This window comes from Panicum virgatum, chromosome 6K, assembly GCF_016808335.1.
Source record: "Panicum virgatum strain AP13 chromosome 6K, P.virgatum_v5, whole genome shotgun sequence".
NCBI lineage: Eukaryota > Viridiplantae > Streptophyta > Magnoliopsida > Poales > Poaceae > Panicum > Panicum virgatum.
Genome location: NC_053141.1, coordinates 40,378,761 through 40,405,056, shown reverse-complemented (window position 1 = coordinate 40,405,056; position 26,296 = coordinate 40,378,761). Strand labels below are relative to the sequence as shown.

The 26,296-nt window shown below is 53.2% G+C and overlaps 4 protein-coding genes and 1 long non-coding RNA gene across 7 annotated transcripts; 2 read left to right on the top strand and 3 right to left on the bottom strand.

The window, feature by feature from the left end:
• Nucleotides 1-2,699: 2,699 nt before the first annotated feature.
• LOC120712639 (2-hydroxyisoflavanone dehydratase-like) lies at nucleotides 2,700-4,285 on the bottom strand. The gene has a single exon (XM_039998479.1). It carries the CDS (start codon nucleotides 4,007-4,009, stop codon nucleotides 3,035-3,037), a length of 975 nt encoding a protein of 324 aa, XP_039854413.1. The 5' UTR covers nucleotides 4,010-4,285; the 3' UTR covers nucleotides 2,700-3,034.
• Nucleotides 4,286-7,017: 2,732 nt separating this feature from the next.
• LOC120712634 (probable carboxylesterase 12) lies at nucleotides 7,018-8,429 on the bottom strand. The gene has a single exon (XM_039998475.1). It carries the CDS (start codon nucleotides 8,158-8,160, stop codon nucleotides 7,165-7,167), a length of 996 nt encoding a protein of 331 aa, XP_039854409.1. The 5' UTR covers nucleotides 8,161-8,429; the 3' UTR covers nucleotides 7,018-7,164.
• A 430-nt stretch (nucleotides 8,430-8,859) lies between these two features.
• Nucleotides 8,860-10,815, bottom strand: LOC120712638. The gene is made up of 3 exons (XR_005690966.1): nucleotides 10,695-10,815; nucleotides 9,372-10,625; nucleotides 8,860-9,267 (listed from the first exon to the last, which is right to left on the bottom strand). It is a non-coding gene; the product is annotated as an uncharacterized LOC120712638 (long non-coding RNA).
• Nucleotides 10,816-12,938: 2,123 nt separating this feature from the next.
• On the top strand, nucleotides 12,939-15,355 carry LOC120712637. 3 transcript variants are annotated; one of them, XM_039998478.1, is made up of 5 exons: nucleotides 12,939-13,110; nucleotides 13,537-13,731; nucleotides 14,362-14,523; nucleotides 14,642-14,761; nucleotides 14,910-15,355. In XM_039998478.1, exons 2-5 carry the CDS (start codon nucleotides 13,555-13,557, stop codon nucleotides 15,090-15,092), a joined length of 642 nt encoding a protein of 213 aa, XP_039854412.1. In that variant the 5' UTR covers nucleotides 12,939-13,110; nucleotides 13,537-13,554; the 3' UTR covers nucleotides 15,093-15,355. The 3 variants fall into 3 exon arrangements, with proteins under 3 accessions (XP_039854412.1, XP_039854410.1, XP_039854411.1); XM_039998476.1 differs by having other exon boundaries at nucleotides 12,952-13,110; nucleotides 13,537-14,227; nucleotides 14,910-15,343; XM_039998477.1 differs by having other exon boundaries at nucleotides 12,955-13,110; nucleotides 13,537-14,227; nucleotides 14,848-15,355.
• Nucleotides 15,356-17,812: 2,457 nt separating this feature from the next.
• On the top strand, nucleotides 17,813-19,249 carry LOC120712633 (probable carboxylesterase 7). Its single transcript, XM_039998474.1, has one exon. It carries the CDS (start codon nucleotides 17,894-17,896, stop codon nucleotides 18,956-18,958), a length of 1,065 nt encoding a protein of 354 aa, XP_039854408.1. The 5' UTR covers nucleotides 17,813-17,893; the 3' UTR covers nucleotides 18,959-19,249.
• Nucleotides 19,250-26,296: the final 7,047 nt, after the last annotated feature.

Genomic DNA, 26,296 nt, shown 5'->3' with positions numbered 1-26,296 from the left:
ATCTCAAGATAAGTCTAGCACAGATGTTCGGCTGGCTTCACGAAGGAATGTTGAGCGTAGCATTAGTGTCCTTTTTTTTAGAAAAAAACTGAAACAGAGAATTGGAGTCAACATTAGCTTGTCTAATTTGGGACGCTCTTTATGTAGTCTTATAATATTCATCTTAGTTTGAAATCAGTGGATCAACCCTAGAATATGTTCAAATTTTAAAATGAGGCTTTCATACAGATCCCCTTGAATTGGAGTTCAATTTTATTACTACCTGTGATGAGTGGTCGTTTTCTGCAATTATTTTTTGTTTTAGAGTTCTGAATCTAGAAATTTGTTTGGTAACAGAGGGCCTTTCTTATCACAAGAAAATCATAGCATCTATGTTCATGTTTGGTCTCACTACGGACTCTCACACGTTGAACTGGAATCAACTTTATTTAGTTAGTCCAAATTGGGACAGTTTTTTTTTGTGTAGGCTTATGAAATTAAAATTAGTTTAAAAGCGGTTATGGATTAATTAATGAGAGGTCAATAGAGTGATTTGTAGTATAAGTAAATTTTTAAATGAGGCTGTGTCATATAGGACCTGAATATATATAGAGCATTGGAACCAACTTTAATTTGTATAAGTTAATCCTTTTAAGAATCATATCCAAATTGGAGTACACTTTTAATGTAGTCTTACGAAATTAGTTTTAGTTTAGAATCTTCAAAAAGTGGTTGATGAAGATGAGAGGTCAGTAGACCAACCGCCGCATATGCAGATTTTAAAATGAGACTACTCACGGTTGTTGTTTTTTCAGATAATGAAGCATTTATATAATTAATAATTAATATAATATGAAAAAAAGTCGGCAATCTCGGCATCCTGCACGCAACACGTTATTTGTTTAGAGGCACACGACAACAGCGTGCATTAGAGTAGGTTCAGAGCCATAAGACATAGTGTTTTACTATAACCCAAATTAGAGTATGTGTTTTATCTGGATAAATGAGGAGAGGGCATTGCTGCAAATTTTTTAGTTTTTCAGTTGCGAAGTATATGTTTATGGAAAATAACATTTAAAGTAGACCTACTATCTGTTGAGAGGGGAGGTCATTTGCTGCAAGGGTTACGGAGTTTTGAGATGCTGCAAAGTATTTAATGTTTTCATTTTCTGCAAAGTTGTTTGCAGATTGATTCTCTTCCTCATCGTAGAAAAGGCATATATGTTCATGGTTTGCCTCACTAAGCAATGTCATAGGTGGAATTGGATCTTTTTCTATATCTTTCTGAAACATAGTGTTGGGGCCAACTACTGTTTGTAAACAGGGACAGTCCTTTATATCTTAAGAAATTGAACTTGAATAGAAATCAACTGCTGATTAATTAGAGGTTGACAGATCTGGAGTATATCTCAACTCCTAAAATGGGACTCTATGGTACAGTACAGATACCCTATTTCGTGGGGAAATCATACAGATACCCTGAATATTGTAGCATTGGAATCAACTTTAGTGTCTCTAAATTGTCCCTTCCCAGAAATGTTGTCAAACTGGGTGCATTATGAAATTCAACTTGGTTTAGAATCTTCAAAAAGTGGGAGATGAAGTTATGGCCCAGTAGAGCAACTGCAGCATATGTAAATTTTAAATGCAACTCCTTTAATACTTCGTCCCTGAATATATACAGTAGCAGAAAACAATTGCCTCATTGCTTACGGAGTCTGAAAAGACTCAGCCTTTTAGCTGAAACTGGAGGAGTATCCATCCTTTTGTTACTGAGGTTTCAGATAATCAAACCAGTGAGCACCACTCGTTGTGTCGTCTCATGCTTTCATTATGCCTTTGCATATATTCTCCCAAACATGATTACTTCGTCAAAGATGAAATTGGGTTTGGATAGCTGTAGTTTTACATGATTTTTCTCATTACCAATTTACCACGTCTGCAGACCCGTAAAAACCCTGGTTCAGAAATCCTGTCACAGAATGCACTTTTGATTGAAGGAAAAGAACTGCTGATCAAGGTCTGCACAAAAAGTGGAATAAGCTGCGCATCTGTGGGAATGTTCGTTGAGGAAGGCCTTGCCTAAGCAGCTGTTGGAGAAAGTTGTTGCTCCATGCCTCCATCACAAGAGTTAGGGCCTTGTCATGCTTGCAAGATAGTGGGCGGCTGGGCCGAACCCGAGACCCTGCTAGATGGCTCTCCTGATAAAATTGAAGCCCAACTATCAAATACGAATGCTCCCACAAAAAGTCTCCTAGAAAGAATGAGAAAGCTTTTCTCAAAAGAAAGAAAGAAAGAAAGAATGAGAAAGCAGTTCAAAATTTAAAAAAAGAAAAGAAAAATGCAACAGCTGAAGACAGTTCTTTTTTGTTATCTTGAAGCTTCTATAGCATCTCTGAAACTAAAAAAGATGGACATAAAATGGTGTGCAAAGCCATTGACTTTCGGCCTTCATTAGTAGTGTGTATCCTTTCAACATAGGCTAACATGGTGCAACATGGGAAGCAGAAGATGAGGCCTAGTTGACAACATAGGCTAACATAGGGCGCACTGAAGTTGATGCGAAGGCATCTTACCATGTGAACCGGCCTAGTTGACAAATGTATGAACAGGTGAACTTGTCAATTCTTTTCTTTTGTTTGTATTGTTGGGGTATTGTGAGAGTTTCTTAACAATCGAACCCAAGCCAGCATTTCTACCCAAACTGAGAAGCGATTCCAGAAGCAATTGCGGCTGCTACAATCAATCAACAAAGACGTATTTTTTTCAAGTACAATTGAAGATCGAATCGATGTTCAACAATTTCTGTGCGTCCAACAAGTATAATTCATCTGTATGACACTATGACTGTATCACCGTCCCCCTAATTTCCAAAGCAATACAACACCAACAATGGCGATCCCCCTTGAAAGAACAGAGACACAATTTCTGAATCTGAAATAGACTAGCAATAAGTAGTGTAGCCCAGCAGCATTCATCGGCGATGAAGCTGCAGTTATTATTCAATCCGATTGCCGCGTATACGCCACCGCCGGCGGTGAGACGATGAGGCGAGTCAGCTGTTGAGGAAGTCGCTGATGACCTTGTCCTGCGCGACGGCCTCGGCGCAGCTCGGCTCCAGGAGGTGGAACGTGTGGCCCTTGTTGGGCGCCTGCCAGATCGCCGCCTCGCCTTGCCAGCCGCTGGCCCTGAGCCGGTCGTAGTAGGCGCCGCCGCGGTCGCGGAGCACGTCGCTCTCGCCGACGCACACGAGCACGCGGCCGCAAGCCAGGGACGCCAGCGGCGGCGCGCCGTCGACGAAGGGGTTGATGAGCGGGTCGTCCTCGCCGGTGGTGGCCGGGCACATGACGCGCCACAGGGAGCCCAGGCTCTCGCGCGCCACGGGGTCGAGGTCGTCGGAGGGCACCTTGTCGGTGCCCAGGAAGTAGGGGTGGATCATGACGAGGCCCCGGATCTGGGCGCCGTGGGGCAGCCCCTCCGCGGCGACGCGCATCGCCATGTGGTGCGCGATGTTGGAGCCCGCGCTCTCGCCGCCGAGGTAGAGGCGGCCGAAGTCGGCGTGGCCCGCGACCCACGGGTCCCCGCCGCCGCCGGCGAGGTGGGAGACGACCCAGGCGAGGGCCTCCCAGGAGTCGGCGTAGGCGGCGGGGACGGGGTGCTCGGGGGCGAGGCGGTACTCGACGGAGACGACGAGGACGCTGGCGAGCGCCGCGAAGCTGTTGAAGTAGGCGTGGAAGGTGGGGTTGAAGGCGGAGCCGAGGCAGAAGCCGCCGCCGTGGTAGTAGACGAGGACGGGGAGCTTGGCGGCCCCGTCGCCGAGGCGCGGGAGGTAGAGGCGCGCGGAGACGTTGGGGGAGATGACCACGTCCCCGGACGCGACGCCGGTGGCGGCGTCGGTGGAGGCGGCGACGAACTCGGAGCCGAAGTAGCGCTCCACGCGGTTCTTGTAGATGCGGATGCAGGGCATGGACTCGTAGACGATCTCGTCGTCCGCCGCGGCCGGCGGAGGCGCGACGGGGAAGGCGGCCATCGCGCGGCGGGGGCGAGATCTGGGCTGAATGCAGCAGGCAGCGGTGGTTGGGTGGACCTGCTGTTCGAGGGGAGGACCCTGCACCGTCTCGGAATTAGGTGGCTGCACAGGAAGGGATCGAGAAATTTGTAGAGGAGAGGGCAGTACTAAAAAATCTCACAAGTTGCCATGCCTCTCACAAGCTGATCTATCTTCTGCATTGGTATGTTTTTTTTTCTTCCTCTTTTCAACGTTTTCTTCAAGCTAAAGCATCAAATGGGGGTCGATGATTGAGCAGGCAACAAGAAGCAGTCAACACCTTTGTCTCGTCAAACTGGAGGCCACAACTGACTACGTGCACGACACGAACCAGCTGACAGCCTCCGGTTCACATGATAACATCACGTTGAAAAATTCCATCAAAAACTTTTTCTTCCCCTCCATTTCTCTTCTGGTAACCGAGGATTCAGCCATTCAGGCGGCAACCGAAGTTTTCATTATTCTCAGCTACATCAGCAAACAAGGGAGGATCATATCGTTTCCATGAGAAGAAATGCTCTATCGATGATGCCAGTGCAGGACACTGCATACGACTATCCGCGCTCGTCGTACTCCAAATTCTACTCTAAACAGAATATTTTTGTCTGGTCATCGAGATTCTCTTCTCTATATCAAATTTCGCTGCACTCGTTCATTCTCTATATCTCTACTTTATATCAACTACCAGCCACGGAACCCACTTGTCAGGATTGTTTTATTTTTTTTTCTTTCCCCTTCCCTCCCCCACTCCCCGTCTCTCTCTTTCCCAATCTCCCCGCCGGGCCCATGGCGGTGGCGGCGCTCCGAGCTCAGGCCCATGGCCATGGCACCGGCGGCGGGTAGCGGGGCGGCGGAGGCGACGCCGTGGAGCAGGGCGACCAGAGCCGGAGATGGAGAATCCCCCTCTGCTCCCTCGGTGGCCATGGTGAAGGCGAGGCAGGGCGGCACGCCCGCGCCGCGGTGGCCCCGCGCCCTCTCCCGTACCCACAGGCGGACGCGCGGCACGGCGCTGGCTCGGCGGGCCGCGGCGGCGTGGAGGGCGGGCCTGCGTGCGCACGGCGTGCCGGGCTGGGCACGCGCGGCGGCTGCGACCCCTGCTCCCACCTCGGCCGGCCGCGGCGGCCGTCGTGGCGAGCCGGGCTGGGTGCATGCGGCGGCCGCGGCCCCTACTCCCTCGTCGGCCGGCCATAGGCGAGCGCTCGCGGCGGCCATGGGCGAGCGCCGCGCTCCCTCGCCGTACACCGCGAGCTGCGGCGGAGGGCGGACCGAGCGGCCACAGCGCGCGCGGGCTCCGCTCTCCTCGCGGATCTTGGCAGTCAATGGCTCCTTCCCCTGCTCCTCTGCCGCCCGGCCCGCCCCCACGGCTCCTTCACACGGCTGCTCGGCGGAGCCCACACGGCTGCGGAGGCCCGTGCACTGGCGGCGTGGTGGAGGCCACACTGCAACAGAGGCTCCGAGCTCGGCTCCCCCTCTTACTCTCTCTCCCTCCTGCGCGGGCGGCGAGACAGCACGAACACGGCGGGCAGAGGCATGGTGGGGCCGCGCGCGGTTTTGCGGACGCTCTCTACTTCGTTGCATTTGGCGAACGGAAGCCCGCTCTCTACTATAGCGTAGGGTTTGGCGTATACCGCTGCGGCGTTTTCTGCGGTAAAAACGCACTGCTGGCAGCTATAGCGCATGGGTAAAGTATCCCACTGCGGATAGCCTTAGGCTATCCGCAGCGGGCTTTGTAAGCCGCGCGCTACCCGATTTTGCGTTTCCATTTAGCGCGAAAACAGCCGCAGCGGCACTCTGTAAACATCGCGCTACCATACAAAGCGGCGGTTCTCGCTCCAAATATGGAGCGATAGCGTTCGTTCGCTACCGCCCGCGCCGGCCCCACCTCGCCTCCGCTCGCTGCGGCGCGCGCCATCTGCAACCACTGCGCCGCAACTCGGAACCGGAGGAGGAGAAGCACTGCGCCGCTGCCGCCGCACACGCGTGGAGGGGGAAGGGGATCCGCCTCGCCATGGCGGCCGATCGCTGCACCGCCCGCGGCCACCCCGCCGCGGAGCCGTGGCTCACGCCGGCCGTCCCATCCCATGGCCGCGCTCCGCACGCGCTTGCCGGCGACGCTCCAGGCCTTGAGCTGCCCTATGCCGGTCCGCGCAGGGGAGGAAGGTCCGAAGGACGGCCGAGGCCGCCTCGCCGCGGAGCTCCCCCGCGCCTGCTCGCCGCTCCGGTTGCCCGCTGCGACGGCGGCTTGGCCGCGCCCTCTCGCCGCCCGCACCGCGCAGCACGGGAGCTCGGGCCGCGCCGAGTTCGCGCCGACGCCGCGCCGAACTCGACCGCCGGCGTCCATGGCGAGCCGTGCGGGCATGGGCGCGCGCCGCCGAGCAGGGAGGGCGAACGCCCGCCGCCATGGCCCCAAGGCGAAGCTCGGCCGCGCGCTGATGGAGCAGGGGAGGGGGTGGTGCGGGCCGCAGCCCCTGTGCGCCGCAGCCGTCGCCCCTGTGCAGCGGAGGTGCGGAGGCCGCCGCCAGGGGACGGGGCCACGCCGCACGCTGGCCGCCCCGCGCCCTCGCCGCCATCTCGCCGGGGAGAGAGGGGAGAAGGGGGGGATGGGCGGAGGACGGCGCCGCCCCGAGGTCCGTGGGGGCGCGGCTTGCCGGCCACGACTCCCCCCCCACCGGCCGTTCGGCGCGCCGTCGCCACACAGCCCGCGCGCGCCCCCTGCCTCGGCGAGCTCGGCGCCGACCGCCGGGAGGAATGCCGGAGGGGACGGGTGTAGGGAGAGGCAAGCAGGGGAGAGAGGGGACGGGCGGAGGGAGCCGCGGCCGCGGCGGCCGCGACGCGCGCTCGCCGCCGCTCCGCTCGCTCGCGTGTCCATGCTGGCGGCGAGAGAGAGAGGGAGAGGGGAGGGGGAGAGGAGGGTGGGGGTAAAAAGATAAAAAATACTCTGATATGTGGGCCCCGCAGCTGGTAGTTGGTATAGAGAGTGATATAGAGAATGAATGGGTGCGGAGAAATTGAATATAGAGTAGAGAATCTCAATGACCAAGATATAATATTTTGTTTACAGATTGAATTTGGAGTAAGATAGTGCGGATAGCCTTACGGCGCTGCGCCAGCACCGGCACTCGGGCACGCGCGCGGTTCTACCGGTCGCCGGCGATGAGCGCGACCAGGCGGTCCATGAGGAGCACGGCCTCGGCGCTCTCGGGCTCGCGGAGGTGGAACTCGTGGTCCGCCGGCCTCGAGTCCAGCAGCTCGGCGTCGCCCGCCGCCCACCCGCTCGCCAGCAGCGCGTCGTAGTACGCCCTGCCCTCGGCCGCCAGCGCGTCCTCCGCGAGGCACACGAGGACCCGCCCGCACCCGAGCCGCCGCAGGCTCGGCGCGCCATCGGCGAGCGGGTTCACGCGCGGGTCGTCGGACCCCGCCGTCCGCCCGCCGCACGCGAACGCCCACATCTCCGCCAGCTTGCCGCGCACCCACGCGTACTTCTCCTCGCCCTCCGCCGCCTTCTCGCCCGGCGACGACGACAAGAAGAACGGGTGCAGCAGCGCGGCGCCCTCCACCCGGGCGCCGCGCGGGAGGAGGCCCGGCTCCGAGCCGGCGCGGGCGGCGAGGCTGTGCGCGACGTTCCCGCCGGCGCTGAACCCGACCGCGAACACGCGCGCCGCGTCGCCGCGGTCGCGGACCCACGGGTCGGCGGCGGCGGCGCCCCCGGCCGCCGTCGCCCACAGGAGCGCGGCCCAGGCGTCGTCGTAGCACGCCGGGACGGGGTGCTCGGGCGCGAGGCGGTACTCGACGGACACGGCGAGCGCGCCGGCCCGCGCGGCGAGGCGGTTCACGAAGGCGTGCTCGGGGGCGTCGGCCGCGGACCCGGCCACGAGCCCACCGCCGTGGAAGTAGAGCACGACGGGGAGCCGCCCGCCGTCGCCGTCGCCGGGGCGCGCGGAGGGGTCCGGGAGGTAGAGGCGCGCCCGCAGGCCCGTGGCCGCGTCGATGGTGACGTCCCGGGAGGCGACGCCGGTGGCGGCGTCCACGGAGGGCGGGACCGGGTTCACGGGGAGCAGGCGCTCCACGCGGCCGCTCCTGTACTGCCGGATCACTGGCACGAACTCGAACGTGACCTCGGCGTCGGGATCCATGTCGAGCGCGATGGTGCGGTGGCAAATTCCGGCGAGGTGGTTATCGGGTTTGTGCGCGCCAAATCGACGCGCCGGGGCGGTAGTGGTATCTGAAGACGGACCAGGCGTGCGTCGGAAGATCGATGACCCAAGATCTTGACGCTCCTTCGGACAGGGCAGCTTCGCATCTGTCTGCTATTGTATAATTGGAGGCTCAGGTGCCGAGCAGCTAGCATGTGAACTCCCTGGGAAGACGACAATCTTGTGCTCCTCGCGAGATAGCATTGCAAGAGTAAAATACACAGTCGTGATCGAGGAGATAATGAACCTGTGATTGTTAATGTGATGATGACGTGGTGTACTGGCGAGACTGGACAAGGGCTGTGCGTGGAAGGTCAGTACTGGGCCGGTGGGCCGTGGCTTCGATGCTCGAGACCAGGAAGAAATTCGGGCGTGGCTAGTGGGCCGTGGCTTTGATGCGGGAGGCTAGTTATGGGTTGAGGTGATGGAATTATGGACATCACCGCAGACAGGAGCCTAAGGCCTTGTTCGGCAGGCCTGTTTTGATTCCAGGCCCGGTTTAATTCCAGACCCGATTTGCGTGATTCCACCGACACTCAATCCGGCCAGGATTAAATCCAGCTCACACTCAAACCGAACAACACAAATGGAATCAATCCGGCCAGGATTAAATTCTACTCATCCACTCAACAGCAGAGCTATTCGACAGAATAAGTACCATAAGTTTGCACCGAATGAACATCCATTGATTACATGCCACCGAATACACTCCAAATTCAATCACGCCGATCTGGCAATCTTAGTGATACCAGCAGGACGAGTGAATACTACAATAGTCAATAGATCATGTTGCACAGGTGACTAAAGACACAGGAGTGATTTTTTTTTCAAAGTGTTGATGACAGGTCAAGCAAATCACAGGCGACCACAACTATCAACTGCACAAAGATTTTTTTCAAACATGTGCCTGTTCTTATAAAGAAAAACGTCCGTCTGCATGGCATGACAATTTGGAGCACAACATTGAGATGCATGCTTCAACAGAATAATGGATCCACTGGCAGAGCTAGGTTGAGGCCAAAGGGGGCCATGCCCCCCCCCCCTCTCCTGCCATTGAAAAGCTCCATTAGATGAATAGTAATTTTGACACTCACCGTGTTCGGCAGGCTGGAGGCTGGAGCTGGAGTGGTGCGAGAGAAAAATACTGTTACCTGGCTGGTGGCTGGAGTGGTGTGAGAGCGAAATAATGTAAGGCTGGAGGGCTGGAGACCAGCCGAACACGGTGACTGTTTATTAGTTTAGCACCTCAATTACCAATGCTGGCCCCTTCTGATTCTCTAGTCTGGCTCCGCCACTGAATGGATCCTTCTACATCAGAAACCATCACACAACACAACATATAATTGGCAGAGTACATCATGGACCGTGGTAATACATAACATAACAGCAACCAAAATTGGATTCAGTCACCTCACATGGGATACCAGCAAGCCTGCATGCACATAATCACCTCAGATAAATGGAGGGAAGATCTCATGAAAATTATCGTGGCCTGATGTCAGTTAGATCAACAACAGAATAGATTATCAGTGACAAAGAGTTTGCTAACCATTTGACAGTAAAAGAACATTAGACGCATAAAATGGCATTTCAAGAATCATAGAGAGAGTTCACACTGATTTTCTACTGTTCTATGATGTCGTAGTCAAAGAAATAGCTAACAGTATGCTACGAATCGTATGCAAAATGAATCTAGAATATGATAATCAGTCAAAGTGTGCTCGGATAAATAGAGTTTGCTAACCATATTTGGGCAACATAAGTACAAAGTGTGCCGCCAACTGAGGAACACTACTCACATATAAACTGAAATCGATGTGCCTCTGTAGAGAAAACTCAGCAAAAGAAACAAAACAATTCCTTTCAATCATTATCGCGGTTACTAGTCAACTCTGCTTAGCATAAACGTGAGCCAAAGCCAGCAGCCAGGGGAACCAGAACGCACCCCTATGAACACCTGCACGAAGGCCAGTAGATCACAGCAGAATTGCTGCGAGGCCTCCCAATATGGCAAGGTGTGTGTATGTGTTGACTGCTACTCCATGTTGCAAATGAATACTACACCCCCCTCTGCTTTGATCACTCCTCAAGCAACAGCTCGGCTCTTCCTCCCCTGGTCGTCACCTAAACTTGCCAAAACCACGCACCTATAAACACCGCCGCGCCATGGCATGCCACTGCGTCGGAGCACCTTGGTGTTGCATCAAGAGAATGGGGAGGAGCATGGACTACGACAACGCCAAGAAGCCCAGATCAGATCAGCAGCGACGGCGGAGGTCTAGGGCTGTGGTGCTGCTCCTCGTCCTGACGAACGCGGCCTCCATCCTCGTCTTCTTCGGCGTCGGCGCCGCGCTCCACGCCCACGTCGGCCGGCGCTACCCGGCCCTCCACCCGTCACATGGATCCTAAGAAATTCCATCACCAGCAAGATCCAAGAACGCTAGAGGGAGAGAAGAGGAGGACGAGGGGATTACCGACGAGAAGGTGGTCGCGCCGTCGCTAGGAAGCCGAATTCGCCGGCCGCCGCCGCCAGGACGCGGAACGAATCCTGGAGGGTTGAGGTCTAGATCGACTCCGGACTGAGGAGGGGATGGAACGGCCTGGAATGGCCCGTTTTCGTTCCGGACCGGACCTAAACGAACGACAATTACGGGCCGGACCTGATTTCGAACCGGGCTACTTCATTCCAGCCGGATTGGAGGCCATTCCAGGCCGTTCCGGGCCTTGCCGAATGAGGCCTAACGCGGCCCATCTTTCTAGCTATCGCCGCCAGCCCGCCACCTCGCTATTTTTCCCTGCTCCAGCTACGCTGCTATAGATCTGCCACCACAGTCCAAACCCAATTCCCCCATCAGTGGTCAATTTAAGATACAAATTTAGCGAGTTTATTCTTCTCCTCTTGTTCCTCTTTTTCTTTTCTTCTTCTTCCTCCTTTTATTTTTCCTCTTCCTCGTTCATGGTTAAAAATTATTTTGGAGGGCTTCATGGGATAGGGGGCTGGAGCCCCCCACCCCTGTATCCGCTCTTGCCCATTGTTGTATTTCCTCTACTCGCCCCCGCACCGTCCTCCTCTTCCGTCTCTGGCAGCTCCCACTGCCGGAGCCATCACCACCGGCCACCGCTGCCCAAATCCACCACGGCCAGGTCACTTGCCATAGTGCCCTACCACCTCCGATGCCCACCGGATATCCGCCAGTGGCCGCCGATGCCCGTGCCGGCTTACCACCCCCACCAACCCATCGCCACCGCCAGCAGCCGCTGCCTAGGCCCTCCTACACAGTCTCACCGGAGAGCTCTGCCTCCAGCAGTCCGAACCTTGAAACCCCGAAATTCTGGCTACAGCGTGAGGAGGAACAGCGGTGGCGGCAAGACGGAAGAGGAAGAAGGCTTTAAATGGGTTGGGCCGCAAAGGCCGAAATGAGATCGTGTGAAACTCTTCAGGCGATGGATCTGGCGCGAATTTGATTCGGCGGCGGAATCCAACTTGGGCTTACTTGCGGTTGAAATTTCGTCGCGGTGTTCGCCTGCTACTTCCCCGTCGCTCATGTCCTGGCCTGTGCGTGAGCTACTCCTGACCGAGCTCTTTGTTTGCGTGCGAAGAGAATCCATTTGGAGGACCTCCCGCTTCCGGTTAGCGTGCGCTTTGAATTTGGTGGTGTTTCGTGCAGCCGTTGATCATGAATTGGATGAGGACGAGCTGGTACAAGCGCGACTTCGTGGAGACGTACCTGCAGTTCCCGTTCACTACCTCTTTCTCGTGCGAGTATGCTCGGCACACGGTGTCATGGTTCGAACCAATTGAGCGTGTGTGATGCGTGTGAGAATTCTCAGGAAAAACTTATAGAAGCCAGAGTCCAGCCATGGACTCAGAATTAAGGTAAAAAATATATGATTTCTGTAACATGTAGCCTATTTAGGGACTACTCCCCCCCATTTAAAATTATAATTCGTTTGACGACCACTTGTCTTGTTTAAAAATTTATACAAAATATCACTTTTTTTTGTTATGATCTGCTTTATTAATAAAAGTTTTTAAAGAATTATTTAAATTTAACTATGTTTGCACAAAATTTCTGAATAAGACGAGTGGTTAAATTTAAATTAAAATTAAATAAATTATAATTTAAAATGGAGGGAGTACGTAGAACTTAAAAGAGTAGAAAGAAAATCTGTTTTGGAGAGCTTAAGTAATGTATAAGTTGTTCATAACACTGGATCTGAAAGTGAAAACAGAGCAGGGAAACAAGACGGTGCGGTGCTTTCACCTCGCGTTCTCACGCCTTGATGCTTTCCAGTTTCCAGAGGATGGCAGCCGGCAAAGTTTGTTGACATTTATCGCGCGGCAGGGCAGAACCCATTCCCATCCCTTCCCCTGTGCACACCAAAGCAGAAATCCGTTGGGTACCCAAATCCGTTTAATCGCATCCAGAGATCCCAGCACGGACGCCACGGCCGGCGCTGCCGTTGAGGCTCGCGCCCGCCCCATCACGCGTCACGCTAAAGTTCCCGTAAGCATATGGGTCGGTACCCACACGCGGGGATAACCGTCCGATCGGCTTTGAGATTCGCACACCGCACATGCGGTAATGTGGTTGCTTTTCGTTTCGGCAGGTGTTTAAGTTAGTTAAGTTAATTCGTGTTCGCACTTTTCTTATGTGGTGGTGGCTTTTTGTTGGGTTTTGGGCTGGACAGGCCCTGTATGGTGGGCCGTCGACTGAGCAGGGGGTAGGAATGCATTTTGCTGCTCCCGCATTGACATCAGTCTATCTCAAGCTGTGGCCGCCGCTTCTTTGGAATCACCAGTCGGTGCTCTAGGGTTTCCGGCGATTTTTGTGCGAACTGATACATTTGCGACTCGGAGTTCATTGGTTACCATCTCGTTCTTTGTTGGTAAGTTCTAGATCCAGCCGTATCTTTGGTGGTAATTTCTTTTAGCGGTTTGGGGCGGGGGGGGGGGGGGGGGGGGGGGGGTGCGGGGCCGCCCCGACCGTTGCTGTTCTTAGATGGGATAGTCTCGGATCTGTGTTTTTGTTGTCTTGGTAGTGTAAAGGATGTTCTTGCTCTATTTTGAGGTGAAAGAATTTTTGAAAAATTGCTAGGAAACCTTTTTAAGCCAAATACTGAGACATGTATTGCATCTCTAAAAGAGGCACCCACATTGGGTATGTGGGTGGCAAGCAATTGGTTCATCTTTTGATGGGTCTTGTTCCCTGTGAGCCTTAACAGTACTTCAGTTGTTGTTGTTCAATCTGATTTGTGCTGTAATCGTGTGTGTGTGGCGGCGTGGCTCAGTGTTTTGGGTTTTTTGTTTTCCAGGTTTTTGTGAAGATACCAATGAATGAGGTCGGGGTTGCAGCATGTAGATGTTCTATCAGGCATCTATATGATGTGATTACTGCTTTTGACGATGTGAAAAGGACTTTAGTTGAAGCAATTGGTTTTGGGGGGCTGCTTGAATTCCCAGCTGTGAGGCAGATAAACAGGCAGTTTTCTGTATGGCTAATGAGCAAGGTGAATCATAGCTCTCATGAGGTAGTGCTAGACCCTGATAGATTTATTAGGTTTTAGTAAGGATGATGTAGCTGTGGTATTTGGCATCCCCTGCACGGGTAATAAAGTTCTTGAGAATGGTGTTCCATCGATAGAAACTGTGCAGTTCATTGCTTCGGAGTTTTTAGGATTTGCGGCGAGGGATTGCCGAAGTATTAGGATGGTGAAGGAGGTCATTGTGAAAGACTATGGAGGGGTGATGTCAGCTCGGGAACAGGATGCTTTTAAGGCTGCATTTGTTGTTTATGTTATGTCCACTCTGTTAGTGCCGGGTGCTAAACACGACTACGCTGGTGTTAATTACTGGAATGCCATAGTCGATCCTTCGAAGATAAGCTGCTATGACTGGGGTGACTATGTGGTTCATAGATTGATGGATGCTGTTGTCAAGGTAAAAGCTGATATTAGGAAAGGGATCAAGGCGTGCAATATCACCGGCTGTTGTCTTTTCCTGCATGTATTGCTGTATATGTGTTTAGTTAAATTTCGGTTTGACATTTTACTGTTTTATTTTGCGTGGTTGGATTTAGTGAATGGTGGAGGTTGTGCTCTTTATACGTCAACTATACGTGATGTGTTTTTTTTGTGAAGGTTCTATACTTGGATAGTATGGATCTTGGTGTGTGGAATATGGAGCCAAAATTTTTCCCTCGGATTAGGTGTTTTTCGGCGGACCGTATTCGGTCAATGATTCTAGCCGACACACTTTTTCCTGGCGATTCGTATCGGTTGCCTGAGTTTGGGAAGTCTCAGGTGTTTCTTATTACTCCTTTTTTCCTGCTCGGTTATTCTAATGATTACATATTATCTTGAAGATGGTTGTTTCATGAATCGATATGTTATAGGAGCTTAATCTAATTGGTTTATGTAGTTACGGAAGGCCGATGGTGTCCCTTATGTTTGGGCTAGGATGCGGAGTGAGCAATTTAAGCTTGCAAGTGCCTGGGAGGCGGCTATTTGTGTGTCACGGACTCTTCTGGTGCCTATGGAGGTAATATACAGGGCTGTGTTATTGTTAGTTCTGGTTGTTGTTTGTGGTGGGTGCGGGTGTCCTCACTTATATATGTTTCTTTGCAGGCGACTGGGCCAATTTTCTTCGCCATAGCTGTTTTTCCTCACTTATATATGTTTCTTCGCAGCTATTGAAGGTTATTCCTTCAGTAGGGGAGAAGATTGGACGGCCACTCTTGCTCCCCGCGGTCCGCAATGCCCTTGACAGTGCACTTTCTTCCCAAGGAGCCATTCTGGCATCTGGCCCGCAGATAGCTTTGTTACTGCATTTCAATAATAAGAATGGTCGTTCCAGGCTATATGGGGGTTAGATAAAAATATATTTTTACTGTTGTACTCTCCGGGGGGGTGGGGGGTGGTGGTGCCGAGTCGGCAGGGCGGGTGCTGTCGAAGCTGAGATCTCATTTATCAGATTAATTTACCTTAGTCTGGAAGAGATTGATGTAGGGGGATATGAGATTCGCGGTACACCATCGTTACAACTTGTATTTTCAACCAGTCGTGTACGCAGCATCGTTCCTGTAATACAATTTCATATTGAGATTAGTTATCTTGCCCGGTACACTTTCTGTCATTGCTGGATCCGCTTCCCTTTTTCTCGCTTCCGAGATCAAATAATAAGAACGGGGAATTTGCAGCTCTTTACCTGGTGGGATGGAATCGGATGTTGCGACGATACAGGGCGGATGTTGCTCGTATTGTCGGTGATACGAGCGGCTGCTCCACGATGTAAAAACTGTCGCGCTGCGGGGGTTGTTTCTGATCTTTTTTGCTCATGCCGGCATGGTCCCAGTTCGGATCGAGGAAGAAGAGGACTGTGCAACCGACAAATGGTAGCTTCTAAGGCAATACATCGCAGCCTGCGCTTCGCGGACCTTTTTTGGGCCCGTTCACATTGCACCCGAGGCCCATTACCATTCGAGCGGTAGAGCTCGTCTCTTCCGTTGACCGTTTTCGAACTTTATTTATACTTAGATCCCCCAACCTTGACTGCTTGCTAAGCAACCGGGGGGTGGTCCTCGCTGCTTGATTGGATCCTGGGCGTCCGCTCCGTGTGGGTACGAGTCCATATGCCGACCATATCCGCGTCGTCACTCGTCACGCTCAAAACCGCCTAGCACCAACAGGAGCTCAGGCTTAGGCACGCATGAGCATGGCGTGTGGCCATGGATGGCTGACCCTATCATCAGGCCTTCCTCCTCTTCTCCGGCAGGAGGCGCGGCTCCGGCTCGCCGCAGCTCAACTGTTTCATCATCATCCCAACGGCGGCACCGCTCGTAACTGAAGCCTGAAGGAGAACCTAAGGCCACCCGCATCGGTCTGGCGATTTGGAGGAGAGAGAGGAGGGCAGCAGCGCTTGGAGGAGAGAGGAGGGCAGCAGCGCTTGGGAAGTGCGTGCGTGAGAGCGAGCTCTCTCGGCGAACTAGCGACAAACTCGTCGCTAGCGACCACTGTGCTGTCACTGTTTTTCGATTAAAAGAATGAAATCGCCGGAGAAATCGTCAACGCCCTAAGACCGTCCACAGCGATAGGAGGAAATGGAGAAGTAAATCTACTGTTTGGCACTGTAGACAGAGAGAGCGTGAGAAACGAGGCAAGAGCAAATTTGCTTTTGCTCTTGCCATTGTGGACAGCCTAAAAGGAGAGGGCGATGGTACAGGACGATGTACGCGGCACTCTCACTGACCGGGGAGTGTCCTGCTCCTGCAGCTCTGCAGGCTGAACTGCTAGTGATGGAGCCGCATTACAGCAGCAGTAGTGTCAGTCACCTATACGTCGCTGCCTTTCGGCTAGTAAATGAGAGTACATGGGCCCGTGCGTCTTCCGGTAAAACGCCAGGCCTCCATTGATGGCCGGGCGCCATTAGTACGGCGCGTTCGATCGGCTCCGGAAAACGGCCGGCACGGCCTGCTGCGGCGTCGCAGGCGGCAGGCCGCGCTCGATCGCGCGGCGCAGGGGTGAGGGGGCGTTTAGTTTCCAAAACCAAAAATTTTTGATGTCTCGTCGTTGTTTGACCAGATGTCGGGAGGATTTTTCGAACACTAATTAAAAAACTAATTTCAGAACTCACTTGGAAATCGCGAGACGAATCTTTTGAGGCATTTGACCGCATCATTAGCACATATGGGTACTGTAGCACTTATGGCTAATCATGCACTAATTAGGCTCAAAAAATTCGTCTCGTCATGTACATCAAAACTGTGTAATTAGTTTTGTTATTTAATTATATTTAGTGGTTCATATATGTGTTTAAAGGGGAGGTGAAAATTTTTGGGAACTAAACGGGGCCTGAGTAGAACAAACCGGTGCTGATGGGAAGTGCGTGGCCCCCCGCCCGCCCCGAGCCACAGGCGTCAGTGGCACCTTAATGCCATGCTGGATCTGGGCTCCAGAGCCACCGCCGGCGCACCGGCGGCGGAGGACGCGACGACGGAGGCGGCCAGCGCGACACCGATACGTCCACGAGTACGGGCACGGCGAGACGCTCCAAATCGACCTACCGGCCAGTACCGGTCTCCGGCAGCGGCGCAAAGCCTACGCCACGGGCCATCATGGACCTCTCTCCCCGTGACGCTTGTACGACCGTCCGTCCGTTCGTGGAGGGATTGATGGAACGGCATGGCCGCTGCGCATGACCGGGAGTTAACTGCGGCGCCGGTTACTGCGTGCCTGCAGGATCGGCGAGGAGAGACAAAGCCCGATGGCTCCGGCCACCCGGGGCACTCACTGACCGTCCGATGGTTACGGATCACTAATTCACTAGTGGCCAGTGCTGCCGCCACCCCCACTACCGCCCCGGCGACGCCCCCCCCCCCCCCCCCCGGCGCATTGACCCGGCCGTCGCGACGGTGCGCGGCGGAAACTTGCCACGCCGGCATTGTCACGCCCGCGCACGCCACCGGTCGCGTCCCGCGCAAGCGCCCGTGCCCGTGCCCGGGCGCATTAGTGCGCGCGCGCGGCCCCATCGCGCCGGCCCGCACTGCCGGCTCGGCGCGCATATAAAGCGCGGCGCGGCTCGCCCCCGGGCACGGTGAGCACTTCTGCTGCGGAGCGCACACGGCACACACACAGTGCGGGGTCACTCTCGCTGCTGCCACCGCGCGCCGCGGCCATGGCGTACCCTGTCCTCGTGCTCGTCGCCGCGCTCTGCGCGCTGCTCGTGGCGGCAGGGGAGGCGAGGGAGGAGGAGGCCGCGGTGGGGGCGTCGGCATTCCGCAGCCGGGCCACGGACCCCAACATGGAGGTCAAGTTCGACTTCTCGCCGTTCCTGATCCAGTACAAGAGCGGCCGCGTGCAGCGGTTCATGGGCACGGCGTTCGTGCCGCCGTCCCTGGACGCGCGCACGGGCGTCGCATCCAAGGACGTGGTCGTGGACGAGGGCACCGGGCTCCGGGCGCGGATCTACCGGCCGAGCCGCCGCGCCGTCGTCGGCGGGGGCGGCGGCAGGCTCCCCGTGCTCGTCTACTTCCACGGCGGCGCGTTCGTGGTCGAGTCGGCGTTCGACCCCGTGTACCACGGCTACCTCAACGCGCTGACGGCGAGGGCGGGCGTCGTCGCGGTGTCGGTGAACTACCGCCTCGCGCCGGAGCACCCGCTCCCCGCGGCGTACGACGACGCCTGGGCTGCGCTGTCGTGGGTGCTCGAGAACGCGCGTCCCGGCGCCGGCGGCGGGGAGCCCTGGCTGTCCAAGCACGGCGACGCCTCCCGCCTGTTCCTCGCCGGCGACAGTGCCGGCGGCAACATCGCGCACAACCTGGCGATGCGCGCGGGCCAGCAGGGCGGCGCGGCGGCGAGGGCGGCCATCAGGGGCGTGGCGCTGCTGGACCCCTACTTCCTGGGGCGGTACGTGTCCCCCGGCGCGGAGCGCGCGTGGGGGTTCATCTGCGCGGGGCGGTACGGGACGGGCCACCCGTACGTGAACCCGGCGGAGGCGCTCCCCGCGGCGGCGTGGCGGGCGCTCCCGCCGCCGCGCGTGCTGATGACGGTGTCCGGGCAGGACCGGCTGGGCCCGTTCCAGCGCGCGTACGTGGACGCGCTCCTCGGCAGCGGGTGGCGCGGGGAGGCGCGGCTCTACGTGACCCCCGGCGAGGGCCACTGCTACTTCCTCAACAACCTCGCCTCGCCCAAGGCCGCCATGCACATGGCCACGCTCGCCGCCTTCATCAACGGCAGCTAGCTAGCTACCTCCACATACCTCGCCGGCCGGCCGGCCCCCGCCGGCGGCGGTCCCCCGTTCGTTCAGAGACCTGCATCCATCGCCGGTGGTGGCAGCCATAGTATACCACACACATAGCGTATACGTACTTGTACTACTGTATTTTGTCAGTGGCCGAGTTGGCCAGAGCCATGTACTACGTGGTGCCTGTTTTTTTCTCCTTTTTTCCTCGCTTGTGTTTACTGCGGCGGCTGGGGAATGTACACGTCGGTTTCACCGGAGCTTGTGAACGGAAAAAGGGCGCTCCGTACATGAATGCCGAGGGGGCCGGCCGTTGGCTCGTGCTGCATCTAACGCTTGCCCGAACTAGTAAAGGCAGTGGCGCCCCCTCGCGGCTGGCGGCAGTTACGCCGGCGAGCGGCACCAAATCCACTCGAGGTGCGTCTTGGCCGCTCGGTCCGCGGCGGAAATGACGCGCCACAGCGGCCGGCGGACGCAGCCGCCGCCGCCGCCGCCGCCGCCGCGGCTTCCTGCCGGTCCACCGGCAGAAGGGAGGAGAGCCGTGACTCGCCTGGGCCGGACTGTGCGTGCGTGCTCGGCGGCAAATCAGGGAGGCCTTGTCTACCCTGATTTCCCGCAGCATGCATCACTGGACGAGCACGACGGGCGGTGGTAGTGCTGCCTAGACTTTGGTCCTGGGTTGCCAAAAGCTCGGCGCGCTGTCGAGGCCCGTGGAGGATTAAGGGCCATCGAATGTGTCACGCGCTCGCGTTTCTGAATTCTGACACTACTATGCTATTGCTTGCAGCACGGGGAAAAAAATTGCAACAGTCGACAGGCGTGTTGTTGTGGTAGGGTGTAGGAGTGTCATGGCCGATGATGATCGATCCCTTATTCTTCTTGAATTAATTAAAAGGCGCCGGCGGCTTTTATCCCTACCGGATGGCACGCACTCGTAGGCAATTCATACGGCTTTGAACCGAGGTCGCCGCGGGTGTTTGTTTATCGTGGTTTGTGGACGTCGCGCTCGCTCTAGTGACGGCTTTGCCGCACGCCACCATGGATGATCATGCTCGCCCCGTTGGCCATAGTGGCTCACTGGCCCTGCCTCTGACTCCTCCCGATCTTGTTTCGTCTCATGTTACTGATGGAAGACAGTAGAAGCACCACAAGTTGATGTGAACTTTACAGAGCAGCGTCGTCGCCGGAGAAGAGGTTGCTGCCACCATGTTAGGCACCTCCGACCTAGAACAGGTCACAAGAGGCGAGGCGTCAGCGGTAATGGCCTTGTGGACTTCACCTCGGCCCCCAACCTTCTTGGTGGTCCTCCTCCCCTGCAGAGGCTCGTGACATTCTGGATGCTTCCAAATGCGGTGTTCTTTCCGTGAATTTGATGTTTCTGTTGCTCATGTGTTGCCTCATTGGTTGGTGATTTCGTACCGAATCGAAGCAGGTGAGGCAGTTGCCAAAAGGGCGCGCAGCTCGTGCTCGTGGCGAACGCTGGACCAGCGTATCATTTTTTTTTTACTGCCAAAAGCGAAGGCTCAGTGGGGCCGTGGGCAGCAGGCAGCCAAGGATCCGAACGCCGAGGTCGACTTCGACTTCTCGCCGTTCCACTTCCGCTACAAGAGCGGCGAGAAGTCGAAGAAGGAGAGAGAGGCCGTCGCGTCGTTCATCAAGCAACAGGACTAGATGGGTACATGTGTAGCATCCATCTGCGCCGTCCATCAAGCAATGCTTTCGCAGCTAAGCTCTCAACCATTGTTGAATGCAGGATTAAGGCATCTAATTTCCCAGCCAAGACCCTGGTCGTTGTCTGAATCCAAGCACATCACACGAACGAACCAATTCGATCAAGCCCTGTGTGACAGAACCGCCAAATTAAAACTCTAATTAAGTGTAATGACCATCATTTGAACACATCGGGCGCATTAGTTTAACGGCTTAATTTGGCGATCCTTTCTCAACCCACAGTCCGATCGAAACATCACCGGTAGTCTCACGCGAAGGTGAGCGCAGATGGTATAAGCACGATATAACACTTAAAATATAAGTACAAAACGATTATGAAACATTAAGTTTTGCATACCGTTTTATAGATATTTACATAATTTATAACTTTTTACAACATAAGAAGCCCAAGTTTGGAAATAAAGGTCTACCCCTCCACTGACCAAAAGCGTGCACCCCGCCAACTCCAGAAACTACTCCTCAGTCTCAACTACTACCCAACCTTCTACACCTCGACGGATAAACTTGGCACAGCAGGGACAGAAATCGACGTGGGAAGTACCTGTAATAAATTTGCAGCAAAGCCCTGAGCAACTAATACTCAGCAAGACTTACCCGACCAGTGGGTATAACTTAGCCCACATATCTAGACATGCGAGACTTTAGGCTGGTGGTTATTTTGCAGAAAAGCGACTAAAGTAATTCCTTACTTTTAGTATTTTAGCCTCAGATTATATATGAATTCAATTAACTCTATTAACTCTAATCTAATATTTGCAGGGATCAACTATACCAAATTGGTGGTGCAATCCAAATATCTCAAAGTGTCCAAGATTATATATATATATATATATATATATATATATATATATATATATATATATATATATATATATAACTTACATTCTAACATTTTGCTACGATGCATCAAAGAGATCAAGGCCCTCATAACCGCGAGACACGGCGAATCGATCCGATATATATATATATATATATAACTTACATTCTAATATTTTGCTACGATGCATCAAAGAGATCAAGGCCCTCATAACCGCGAGACACGGCGAATCCATCCGATTTAACCTTGCAAGGTGGACCTAACCAACACGGCACGCTAAAGCCCCGTCGGACCCCACGCACCGACCTTTTCCCTCCCCGCCTCGAACTACAGGACCGCCCCATCATCATATGGTCAGCCGAGCTCAACGTGAGACCACCAAAAGTAATATATGCATCCCCGTTTCTCCGCGACTACTCGACCACCCCAGGAGGTGAGATGGAGTCATGTACTTTCGAAGCAAGGCAGTACTCGGCTTACCGGTTTCGACTACCTCCTACTCCCGGCATGCGGTTAGTACAATTCAATCCCCGATCAGCACTGTCGACAACGACCGGTCCTTAATCGACACAGACGGGACTAAGACATCCAGGAACCCTGTCCTGTTGCCATTCCTATGTATCCTCATCATTTCCCGTCCGGTCTCAATTTTCCATTTATTCCATGTCAAATTCAACATCTCATGTACTGGAATATAATTATATCTCATATCTCGCGAGTAACCGGAAATTACTCGACTTCTAAACATCCTATATCTCGCGAGTGCAAGAGATCACTCGTCTTCTACCGGAAAACCATTAAGCATAGCACTTCTATCGTCCTATACATACTAGTATAACTCAGGGAATCCTAGGGATCACGCAACTAGAGTTCCAAACAGTTCCTAAACTTAATGCACAAGTAATTAAACATATATAGGTGTCATAATTTGAAATAGTAGGATGTGCACCGGGGTTTGCCTTCGGGCTGCTGCTCGACACTGGGCTCAGCTGGGTCTTGGGCCGGATGCTCACAATTCTCCTGCTGAACTTGCCCCCGCTGCTCCTGTGACCCAGCGATCACCTCATACACGGCTCCTCCGGCGGCGGTGTCTACACGTATGCATATGACATGAGAATGTATGCAGTATGATTTGCAACTTTGAAACAAGCCTAAATCGTATACACGCACCACTACCCGAGACAACCCGACGTCCTCAATTCTGCAAACCCGGAATATCCGGACTTCAATCCGGAACATCCGGAAATTTCTGGAGTATCCGGATTAATACCCGGAGTATCCAGATTCCCAAGTCTGGAGTTTTCGGGCCTATACCCGGAGCTTTCCCCGGAGTGTTCCAAATCCGGAGTATCCGGGCTTATACCCGGAGTCTCCGGGTTTCCTACCATTTTCGCCCTCAAAAATTGAAATCTTGATTTTGGCAAAACCAACCCACAAAATTTGAAACCCATTCAGGCCCTAGTAGAGTGATTCATAAGAAGATAATTGACCCAAAAGGAATTGCTTAAAACATCCTAGAATGATGAATCCATTTAGCCCTAGCTTGGGTACCTTGAGTAAGCTTCCCTTGCAAGAAAACTTGAAGACGAAACCACCCAAAGGTGGAATACTTGGAGGAGAGGATCCCCGATGCCGATTGGAGCTCCCTTAGGCCTTGGAATGGATTTGGAAGGAAGGATTTAGGGTTTAGGGCCAAGGGGAAAGGGAGAGCTTGTGAGGGAGAGAGGAAGGAAGAGAAAACGGTGTAATAACGTTTGGGAACAGTCACAAGACCCAAAACACGTGATATAGCACTTCAGGTCCGGACTATCCGGATGAATATCCGGAGTATCCGGGTAAATCCGGAAGTGCTGGATTCAAACCCGGAGTATCCGGGTTCCTCTGGCTCCAGAATTTGAAATCGAGTTTTGAATCGATTTGTGACTCGACTTGTAACCGAGAGAATTGGATCACTAGTTAGCTAGTTAAACCCAAGTTTAACACTCAGGTGTTACAATCCTTCCCCCTAAAAGAAATCTCGTCCCGAGATTTAGGATGCGAGTGCTAAATTAAAAAGAATTTGGAAATTATATACCTCGATAGATCTGTAGCAAATCAGGGCATTTAGATTGGACAAATTCCTCCGTTTCCCATGTAGCTTCTCGCTCGGAGTGATTACTCCATTGCACCTTATAGAAGTTGCTGGTTTGATTTCGAGTGACCCGGGTCTTGTGATCGACAATTTTTACTAGATGCTCTGGATAGATAAGATCGGGCTCCAGTTGCAATTTCTCTATGTCAATCACCTTTTCTGGAACACGGAGGCATTTCCGGAGCTGAGAGACATGAAATATATTATGAACCGCGGATAATTGGGCAGGAAGTTCCAGGCGATACGCTACCGGCCCACATTGCTCAATGATAAGAAAAAGCCCAACGTAGCGAGATGCAAGTTTTCCTTTTACGCCGAATCGCTGAACCCCTTTCATGGGAGACACCCGCAAATAGACATGATCTCCCACTTGAAACAGGACGGATCGATGTTTCTTATCCGCGTAACTCTTTTGTTGGAATTTTGCAATCTTTAAATTTTCCTGAATAGCCCGGACTTGTTCTTCAGCTTCGCAAACAATATCGGGTCCGAAAAAGTTCCTTTCTCTGGCTTCTGACCAGTTCAACGGAGTCCTACACCTTCGCCCATATAATTCCTCAAAAGGAGCCATTCTGATGCTCTCCTGATAACTATTGTTATAAGCAAACTCGGTTAAGGGTAGACATTCATCCCATTTCTGGCTATAGGTGAGCGCACACGCTCTGAGCATATCCTCCAGAATCTGATTTATTCTCTTGGTCTGGCCATCTGTCTGAGGATGATAGGCTGAACTGCGGATCAATTGTGTACCAAGAGCGGCGTGAAAGTGTTCCCAGAACCGGGCAATGAATTGAGTACCCCGGTCCGAAATGATTGTCTTTGGAACCCCGTGGAGACTCACAATATGATCCATATATAATTGGGCATATTGTTTTGTCGTATGTGTTGTCTTTACCGGTAGAAAATGCGCCGACTTGGTGAGACGATCCACAATAACCCATATTGAATCATAACCCTTGGAAGTTTTGGGTAAGCCGACAATAAAATCCATACTAATATTCTCCCACTTCCAGAATGGAATACTCAAGGGTTGTAAAAGGCCGGCTGATCTCAAATGGCTCGCTTTAACCCTCTGACAAGTGTCGCACTCCGACACATATCTGGTGATTTCCCGCCTCATCCTTGTCCACCAGAAGCGCTGCTTCAAATCTTGGTACATTTTATTACTGCCTGGGTGGATTGAATACCTCGAGAGATGAGCTTCATCAAGAATTCGCTTCCGTAGCTCCAAATCTTTAGATATGACCAGGCGATTATCAAACCACAAAACACCCTCACTGTCCTGGTGAAAACATGCAGCTTTAGGTTCATTCTCCATAAGCATCTGTCTAATCTTCTCCATGCCAGCATTATTTTTCTGAGCATCCACAATTTAATCCCGAAGTGTAGGTGTGAGGGTAATATTAGCAAGTGTGCCTTCAGGTACAATAACTAGATTTAATTTCTCCATCTCCTGACATAAGGTGGCATGCACCACTGTGGCTGAGACGCAACTGCAGCTGGCTTTGCGGCTAAATGCATCGGCCACAACATTAGCCTTGCCCGGATGATAATGAATCTCCAGGTCATAATCCTTGATTAGTTCCAACCACCGTCTCTGGTGCAAATTCAACTCACTCTGGGTAAAAATATACTTGTGACTCTTGTGGTCTGAGTATATATGCACAGGATTGCCCAGAAGGTAATGGCGCCAGATTTTCAGTACGTGTACCACTGCCGCCAGCTCCAGGTCATGAGTAGCATAATTCGCTTCATGTCGTCTGAGCGCTCTGGAGGCATAGGCAATCACCCGATGGTCTTGCATGAGGACACAGCCGAGACCCGTACCTGATGCATCATAATACACATCAAAGGGTCAGGTAATATCTGGCTGAGCCAAGACAGGGGCCGACGTTAGGAGCTTTCTCAAAGTCTGAAAAGCCTGCTCACATTTGTCGTCCCAAATAAATTTGACCCCTTTCTTAAGTAATTCAATCATGGGCCTAGCAATTTTTGAGAAATCCGGTACAAACCGGCGATAGTAACCTGCTAGCCCAAGGAAACTCCGAACCTTGGGAACAGAGGTGGGAGCCTTCCAATTCAGGACATCCTGAATCTTGTTAGGATCAACAGAAATCTCCTTGTCTGAGATGATGTGACCCAAGAACTGAACTTTCTTGAGCCAGAAATCACATTTGCTGAATTTGGCATACAGCTTGTGTTCCCGCATGTGCTGAAGCACAATGCGGAGATGCTCTGCATGCTCTTCTTTGTTCTTGGAATATATAAAAATGTCGTCAATGAAAATCACGACAAACTTATCTAGCTCAGGCATGAACACTGAGTTCATGATATACATGAAATGAGCAGGGGCATTTGTTAGCCCAAAAGATATGACCAAATATTCATAGAGCCCATATCTGGTGGAGAAGGCCGTCTTGGGTATATCCTCAGCTCGGATCTTGATCTGATGATAACCCAAGCGGAGATCAATTTTTGAAAATACCCGGGCCCCGAATAGCTGATCAAATAGGATGTCAATCCGGGGAAGCGGGTATTTATTCTTGATGGTGATGACATTTAAAAGTCTATAGTCCACACACAATCTGAGGCTTTGATCTTTCTTCTTAACGAAGAGTGCAGGACAGCCCCAAGGCGACGTGCTAGGACGGATATAGCC